Source organism: Notamacropus eugenii, chromosome X (assembly GCF_028372415.1).
Source record: "Notamacropus eugenii isolate mMacEug1 chromosome X, mMacEug1.pri_v2, whole genome shotgun sequence".
Classification (NCBI taxonomy): Eukaryota; Metazoa; Chordata; class Mammalia; order Diprotodontia; family Macropodidae; genus Notamacropus; species Notamacropus eugenii.
In genome coordinates, this window is record NC_092879.1 from 98,390,857 (window position 1) to 98,399,567 (window position 8,711).

The 8,711-nt window shown below is 52.3% G+C and overlaps 1 protein-coding gene across 4 annotated transcripts in view; it reads left to right on the top strand.

Annotated features, from left to right (window-relative positions):
• The window catches only part of PFKFB1 (6-phosphofructo-2-kinase/fructose-2,6-biphosphatase 1), a 15,290-nt gene extending 6,999 nt beyond the window's left edge, over nucleotides 1-8,291 (top strand). For 2 of the 4 annotated variants that reach the window (XM_072626518.1, XM_072626520.1), the window contains exons 8-15: nucleotides 80-287; nucleotides 1,473-1,619; nucleotides 2,543-2,647; nucleotides 3,391-3,520; nucleotides 4,981-5,043; nucleotides 5,973-6,037; nucleotides 6,884-6,977; nucleotides 7,805-8,291. In XM_072626518.1, coding sequence (XP_072482619.1) covers nucleotides 80-287; nucleotides 1,473-1,619; nucleotides 2,543-2,647; nucleotides 3,391-3,520; nucleotides 4,981-5,043; nucleotides 5,973-6,037; nucleotides 6,884-6,952 — 787 coding nt within the window. In that variant the 3' untranslated portion in view covers nucleotides 6,953-6,977; nucleotides 7,805-8,291. The remainder of the gene's footprint in view (nucleotides 1-79; nucleotides 288-1,472; nucleotides 1,620-2,542; nucleotides 2,648-3,390; nucleotides 3,521-4,980; nucleotides 5,044-5,972; nucleotides 6,038-6,883; nucleotides 6,978-7,804) is intronic. The other 2 variants (XM_072626521.1, XM_072626519.1) reach the window with 2 other exon arrangements.
• The last annotated feature ends 420 nt before the right edge of the window (nucleotides 8,292-8,711 follow it).

Below are 8,711 nucleotides of genomic sequence, written 5' to 3' on the forward strand. Positions count from 1 at the left end.
GAGTGGGGTTGGCCTTCCTGGAGGCTGGCTTAAGGTGTAGGAAAGGCCCCTTCTCTGAGTCTCCCTGGCCTCCCTGCAGCCATTTATCCTACATCAAGATCTTTGACGTGGGGACCCGCTATCTGGTGAACCGGGTACAAGACCACATCCAGAGCCGCACTGTGTACTACCTGATGAACATCCACGTCACGCCACGCTCCATCTACCTCTGCAGACATGGGGAGAGCGAGCTGAACCTCAAGGGCCGCATTGGGGGGGACTCAGGCCTTTCCGCCAGGGGCAAGCAGGTAGGGGCTTGGGTTCCTGGGCATGGGCAAGTCATGGGCCGGTGGGCTCAGGGCTGCCACCTCCTCCTTTACCTAACTGCATTCATCCTCTTCCCTCCTTTTTCTCCCTCCTTCCCTTCCTTCTGTCCGTCCTTCCACCCTTCATTCATTGGCTCCCTCCTCCGCAGCCTTCCTTCATCATCCCTCCTTCCCTCTTTGCCTCGCTTCATTTCATTCTTCTTCTACTCATTTTTTCTTTTCTTTTCTCACTCATCCCTTCAATCATGCCTTTATTTCTTTGTTCATTCTCTTTTTCCTCCACTACATCCTGCTTCTTTTTACTCATTCGTTCTATACTTCCCTCCTTTGTTCATCCAATTCTTCCTTCGCTCATAGGAACACAGAAATGGAGATTCTAAAGCTGGGAATGCCTCCCTCCTCCCTCTCTCCCTCCCTTCCTTCCTTTCTTCCCTTCCCTCCTCCCTCCCTTCCTTCCTTCCTTCCTCCCTTCCTTCCCTCCTTCCTTCCCTCCTCTCTCTCTTCCTTCTCTCCCTGCCTCTGCCTTCTGCCCCTCCTCTTCCTTCCTGCATGCCTCCTCATCTTGTCCTGAGGATTCTCCCCATTTCCCAGGATCAGTCCTTCCCCACCATGTACCTGTCCCAGTGTGGTCACTTCCTTATTGGGCTCTCTGCTTCCAGAAGACCCTCCCCCTCCAGACCATCCTAACATGCTGCATGCCACCCCTACTTGAATCAAAGCCCAGCTCCTCAGCCTGGCATTATTATTACCTGTCTTTCTTTCTTTTAGTCTTAATTCGTTCTATCCGTCCATATCCCCCCACACTCCTTATATTCCAGCAGTTTCCCAAACTCCATAGTCTACCTCTTCACTCCACCAACCCTCCCCCTCAATCTGTAACTAGATCTCTTACCTATACTTTGCTGAGTCCTCCCAGCTGTTAATGCTCAAATCACTTGGAATCTGCTTTGGTGTGTGCACACAGCAATCTCTGGATAGAATGGAAGCACCGTGAGGGCAAGGACAGTCTCCTTTGGGCCTTTCTGTCCACAGAATTGAGCACAGTGTTGACACAAAATAGGCGTCTAACTAATGTGGGCTGAATTGAATGGGATTTCTCCTGACACTTCATAGCAGGCAGGGCCTAAAGAGAAAGTCTCCATTTCCCTTCTCCTTGTTCCTTTGTAGTATGCATACACCTTAGCTAACTTCATCCAGTCCCAGGACATCAGCTCGCTGAAGGTCTGGACAAGTCACATGAAGAGGACAATTCAGACAGCTGAGGCCCTGCGGGTCCCTTATGAGCAGTGGAAGGCCCTAAATGAGATAGATGCTGTGAGTGAGGGAGGGAGGAATGGAGGGAGGGATGGGGGATGGATGGATGGGTGGAGGGAGAGAAGGAGGGAGGGGGAAAGAGGAGTCGTGGAGGGAGGGAAAGATGGATGGAGGGAGAGAGGGAGGAAGAGAGGGAAGGATAGAGGGATGAGGGAGGGAGGGAGGAAGGGATGGATGGAGGGAGCAATAGAAGGATGGAGGGAGGGAGGGAGAGATGGATGGAAGGAGGAAGGGATGGAGAGAGGAAGGGATAGAGGGAGGGAGGGCTGGCAACTCAAGAGGAGGGTGCTACCCCAGATGCTACTGGGGGACATGGCCTTGTGGGGCAAGAGAGATAGCCTAGCAAGGTCCCTGAAGACAGTGACTTACTGCAGAGACCCCAGCATGCACACACATATCATCCCAATACACATTCATATATGTATGTACATACACACAAACACACCACAGATGCATATACATGCACATACCACAAACAGAAAGTAAAGCCATCCACATACACTCCACAGGATACATAGCTATAGATGTGCGAGATACACACATACAACAAGAACTAAGCACAAGCACTAAAAGCACACACAGATACTGTAGACACCCCCACCACGCACACACAGAGCTATGGCAGTGCATACATGAATACAGACCCTCTCACAAACACACCCACTGACACCCATCCCACAGACGCACATACCACACACACACACACACACACACACACACACACACACGCACTCCAAAAGCACACATACACATTCCCCAAACACAAAATGAAGCCAGAGACAGAGTGAAAGAAGACCCTCGCAGACCCTAGCATGTTCATACCTAATTCTGTGCATACTTGCACATGCATGTGCCCACATCCCAGTTTACATGGCCCAGGTGGCTTTCCTGCCCCTATTTTATTGAGGCCGGCTGCATTTCAGGGGGTCTGTGAGGAGATGACTTATGAGGAGATCCAAGAGCATTATCCAGAGGAATTTGCACTTCGAGACCAGGACAAATATCGCTACCGCTACCCTAAGGGAGAGGTGAGGGGAGCCCAGGGGGAGCACCCAGAGGCTTAGCTGTGCTCCACAGTCTGGCAGGAGCCTTCTGGACTGGTTTCAGGCCCCCTCCTCCCCCCACGCTTCCCACTCACTCACTACCTACCCTGAGCCTCCATCCCCAGTATACCCCAGGAGGGAGAGCCCATGATCAGCAACCCCCCAACCCTGCACCTCGGTGAAAAATGACCTTCCTCATGTGGATGACAAACAAGTTACACACGGCTACAGGTCATCTCACTCCCTCATCCCTAAGCCATTTTGATTCTGAGTTCCCTGGGAGGCCAAGATGCTCTCTTGGCCAGTGGAGTAAGGGAGATGCCAATGCCCTTTTCAGCTTTTCTACCCATGACCTCATGCCCTGCAGACCAGGGGCATCAGGCTCATTGTACTGTGAAAGAATCTGAGGATCAGGGGTGCAAGCAGTGGGTTTGAGAGGGGGGATAAGGGGGGTAGGTGGGAAGGGCTTTCCCAGAGCTAGCTGGGGAATTCAAGGACAAAGCCAGGAGCAAAAAGCCAGGCCTCCCAGGGATGCCCCCATGGATGTGCCCCCCCAAGGATGCCCTCAGGGCCACCTCCCAGGGAAGCCCCCATGCCCCTAGAGATGCCCCCAAGGGCACCCTCCAGGGATACCTCCCAGGGATGCTCCCCAAGGATGGCCTGACCTGCCTGTGGGTCTCTGTTCCTCTCCCTTCTTGCTCACACCAGCATCCATCTCTCCTTTCTAGTCCTATGAGGACTTGGTACAGCGTCTAGAACCCGTGATCATGGAACTGGAGCGTCAGGAGAACGTGTTGGTGATCTGCCACCAGGCTGTTATGCGTTGTCTCCTGGCCTACTTTCTGGATAAGAGTGCAGGTAACCCCGAACATGTTGCCCAGTCCAGAGCCCAGGCAAGGACTGGCCCATCTCAGTGTGGGTGGGTATGTGGGGGAAGGAGGGGAGCTGGTAAGGGGAGACCAGAGGCACTCACCAGGTATTGGTAAGCAGTCCTTAGTGGACACCCTTAAATCCAAAGCAGACACAGACAGTGGGAGATGGCCTCAATCAGTCTGCTGTGGTCCTAACAGTGGTTTGCTTAGGACAAGATATATCAACAATTAATTTTTTAAAAAATGAACAGACTTCTTTAGTAAAAGACATAGACCAGCATTACTACTAAATGCCGTTTGCAAAAAAGATGCTACCCACCAGGAAACCTTCAAAGACTTGGAGTGGGCAAAGCCTGCAGAGTAGTATACCTAGTGCTACGTAGGGGTGGCATGCGCTTTATTGATCAACAGAGAAGCATTATTGCAAGAAAAAAAAGGATGCTGTGATTTAGAGGTGCGCCTGAGTTCTCCAAGATGATGCCACTGGCATGCATCCTTTGGCAGCTCTGAGAACACCAAGATCCGCATTCATCTGAGTGTCTGTTGGCTAGGCTTTGCATCCTGTGGCATCCTGAGAAGGGACAGCATACCCGAGCGGGGAGGGCAACATCCACAACTCTGAAAATCCCCATCTGGGAAGTGACCCTGGATCCATCCCTTAGCCCCTCAGCCTATTTCCTCCTCTGTAACAGAGATAATACAATAGCCATCTTACTGGATTGCTGTGAAGAAAGCATTTTATACATTTTCAAATAGTTGAGAAATGAGAGGTATTCTTTGGGTTTGAGATCTCTGATACATACTGGTCGAGTGACTCTGGCCAAGTCACTGCAGTTCTCAGGGCCCCAGGCCACTCTGTAAAACTATGTTGCAAAGCAGGTGCCAGTCTGCATTGACACAGGGAGTCTCCTCGCCAGAGAGCTCCCTCTGCCAGTCCCAAGTCCTAGCTTGTCCATGGAGTTCCTCCTTCCAAGGTAGGTGCAGATCTCAGTCCAACTGTGCCCTGTCATCCAGATGGATTATCTCCTGGTCATCTCCTCCTCCTAATCCTCCAGTTTGGATATCATGTGGGCTGGCCATGCTATCCTTTATGCTCACTCAAGGACAAGGCCACTTGTGGCTTTACAGTGTGGATGTCTCTTTGTTTCATGGGTTGCCTTGGCCAAAGAGCTTAGGTAGTGAGGCCCTGTACTCTGGCAGAGACAATCTGGTAGCAGAAAGGACTTGCCTTCCACTGGTAGAGATCTTCAGGAATGTGGGTAGGGTCATCACCTCCACCATGCTCCCCCACCCCAGAAAGATATGTTGGCATGTACTTTTGGTAATGGGTAGATAGATGGATGAGGAGAGGGGATAGGGGGTGGGGGAAATGAATGGGTGGAAAGACAGTGGATGGATGGACAGATGGTCTTTCCTCTGGCTGACCCTTTCTTCCTTCCCTTCCAGAGGAGCTGCCGTATCTCAAATGTCCCCTGCACACAGTACTCAAACTCACCCCAGTGGCTTATGGTGAGTGCCACAATGTACCCCAGGTTCCCCAACTTTCTTCTCCCTATACCCAACACCAGACAAGTGCAGATCAGAGTTGAAAGGGATTCATGGACACCCAATGCTCCTCCTCTCCCCCTTCCAGCCATATGCATACCCATTTTACAGACAGAGAGATGCAGGAGCACACCCAATGCCATCCAGCAAGTCAAGGGCAGAGGACAGGGCTGGTAGCAAGGCCTTTGGACTGCTAGCATCACTAGCACTTCAAGCTCTCATTCTCTGCTTCCTGGTCCTTTCATGGCTCAACTTCTTAAGGGCAGCCTCTGCTTCCTCCTCTCCCAGTCTCTTCTTAATTATTGGCAGTCTGGCTTCCATCCTCAATATTCCCTCAGCATCAAAGGTTCTGCTCTTCTCATCCCTGTGAAACTCAAGGACCTCTTCTCACTCTGCATCCCTGACTTCCCTGCAGCCTCTGAGTCAGGATGGCTGTCTTCTCTTGGGGCCTGCCTCAGCCTGAACTGCCCCCTCATCTTTGTCTTCCTCCTTCCTCCCTGTCTGCCCACTGCTTCTCAGGCTCCTCTGCTGGGCCAGCATCCCCTAACTGTGGTCGCCCTGTCCTTTTCTCTGTCATTTCCCCCTACTTGCTCTCTCTCTTCCCCCCATTTCTGTCCCTCCCCCTCCCTCCTCTCTCTCTCCCTTCCCCTCCCTTCTCTCCTTCCCTTCTTTCTCCTCCCTCCTTTCTCTTTCCCCCTCCTTTCTCTCTTCCTCCCCCTCCTTTCTGTCTATCCCTCTCTCTCTCCCCTCCTCCTTTCTCTCTCCCTCCCTCCCCCTCCTTTCTATCTCTGTCTCTGTCAATGCAGGGGTTGAACCTGGTGTCATTCAAGACCCTTTCCACTCATGAGTGTGGTAGAATTGATGGGTTGTTCTTCCCCTTCCCTCATTCTCAGGTTGCAAAGTTGAATCCATTTACCTGAATGTGGAAGCAGTGAATACCCACCGGGAGAAGCCCGAGGTAGGTGGGCACCCAAAGCGGCTGCCTCAGTGTTAACCTCTGGCTGGGTCCCTCCCCACTGACATGGGAAGGCAGCACCCTGAGGCAAGATTAGCTTAGCCAACAGGAGGAATTTTGGCAGACCCTTCCCTGTGGCCACAGCCTGACTCTGACTTGACTACCAGTCAGTCACCCTGTTCCACTTCAGGGCCAGGCCAGCCAAGCTTGGGGCTGCCTATCCTGGCCTCCGACGGGCGACTTTGGGGATGTGAGCCAAAGATCCCCACCAGGTTTCCTAATTCAAAGTGAGATCTTGCTGCTAAGGGACATAGTCCTTCCACTGTGTTGCCATTAGGGGTGGGAGATGGGTGAATCATCCTGTTGGATCCTAAGTTTCTTGATCTAGAAAGTGGGCAGATAGCTGGGCGCAGTGATCTCGAAAGTGAGATCTCACAGCCGAGAGAGCACCTGTGTCTGCTGTCATGTTTCTAGGGGAGAGGCCGGGGGGAGGCAAGAGACCAGAAGGTATCCTCCTCTCTCCGTTGGGTCTCAGTTTCCTCATCTGTGTTAGTTGGACCAGGTTGCTAAGTTCCTTTTGGCTCCAAGAGTCTATGGCTGTTAGCGATGATTGGTTGAAAGAGCTAATATCTGTGCCCCCCGAAACAGAACTGGCCCTGCCTTGGTCTCACGTCCAGCCACCCTCTTTTCCTGTGTCTCCCCTTTCATGAGTTAGAGTAATCCAGGAAAGCTTCACAGAGGGCTGGCCTTGGCACTGGGCTGGAAATGGGGGCTGTCACCTGTATTTTTATCCTCCCTCTCTGGCCCCACAACCCTCCCTCTCTCAGTGAGCCATGCTCCCACACACAGGAACTTCCATCCTGTTCCTCTGGCCAGCCCCCCACCAACCAAACAGCCCTACTTGGAAGACCTGAGTGAAGCCCTCCCTTCCCCGAATGCTCAGGTAAACCTCCCTTCCCCTCCCTCGGCCCAGGGAGTGTCTTGGGGGGCTACCACTCCATCTGTTTCCTCCAACCAAGAATGTGCTGAGGGGCAAGGTCAGGAGGCAGCCTCCTGGCCAGGCCTCCGGTGTCTCTCCTTCTCATCCAGCCTCAAGGCAGACGATAACTAGCATTTATTAGGTACCTACTGAGTGCCAGGCATTTGCTAAGCACTTTACAATTATTATCTCATTGGGACCTCACAACACCTCTGGCAGGTAGGTGCCATTTTTGTCCCCATTTGACAGATGAGGAAACTGAGGCAGGCAGCAGTGAAGTGACTTGCCCAGGGTCACACACCTAGGAAGTGTCTAAGGCCAGACTGGAACTCTGGCCTGACTCCACGTCCATGGCACTACCCACTGTGCCACCCGACTGCCCCTAGTCAGCACCACTAATAAGCAGAGCTTTGTCCTGCCACTGCCATCCTCATTATGTGCAAAGCCCAGTGTTAGAGAAGTGGAAGGTTCCCCTAAGGAAGAAAGGAGAAATCAGGCCAGAGAGAAAGACTGAGAAAGGCCCCGAAGGCCCAGCATTCTGTCCACAGCTCTGAAGCCTGGCCAGCTCCCTCAGGGGCACAAGGAATGTCAGGACAGAAGGCAAGGTACCTGAGTTGAGTACAGCTTCCTTGTTTCACAGAGTGGGTGGGGAGTGGGGGGAAACAGAGGCTGAGAGAAGAGAAAGTCCTTGCCCAAGTTCCCACAGTAAGATAGCAATGGTCAGGTCAAGACCTAGGTCTCCTGGGTTTTCAGTCCAGAATTGATCCTATATTGCCACCCTATTGTTTCAGAATGTGGATGTTACCCGTGAACCCGAGGAAGCCCTGGATACCGTGCCAGCTCACTACTAAGCATCTCGGGACAGGCCACAGAGCTGCCTTCTCTTCTCATTCCCACAGCTGGAGGCAAAGGGATCTACATCCCCTATCCAGCTGAGCAGAGACCAAAGCCAGGCCCTGGTTTAGTTAGTTTTGGAAACCAAGAAAGACAAGAAAAGGGGGTGGGGGTAAGGGTGGGGGCAATGGGGAGAAGCAGAAAAGCCAATGATAAAAAAGGGTAGCGAAGAAAAGCAGCCAGCTACACTGCTCCCAAGCAGGTCATGGCCACCGGCACCCAGGATTCCCAGGGGCACAGCTGAGGCCTGACCCCAAATCTACTGGGCCTTTCAGATGAGGAGCATCTCTAGGCACCCCCACAGTTCACATGCTGAAACCAAAGCAGTTGATCCCTCCATGTGGACTTACCTTTCAACACAATAAAATCACCAAATTCTGTGTATGTGGAGAGAGTCTGAAATGGTCAACCTGCTCAATTCAACCCACTGGCATTTCTGGAGCACTTCCTTCTGTAGGTGAAATAAGACTTGCCAGCCAATCACAAAATAATCCGGGGCTTCCATGGGGTGGGGGTGGGGTAAGGACGTCAGTGTGCTTTCTAGCTCTCTAGCTAGATGCTTTCTAGCCACTGGCAGACCCCCAATTTCCTTGGGGACACCAGTAAAATCACAGCCCTCATTTCTGCCCTCTTGCAAATACAGAGGCTTGGACTTGATCATCCCCATGGTGTTTTCCTCCTCTGAACCAACTGAGGTCAGATTAGACAACCCCTCAGGAAGTGGCCAGTTCTGAAGGGAGAGTCCTCTCCCACCTCAGAATCAAAATCACACAGCTCAACACTGCATCACAGTCTTGCCATGCA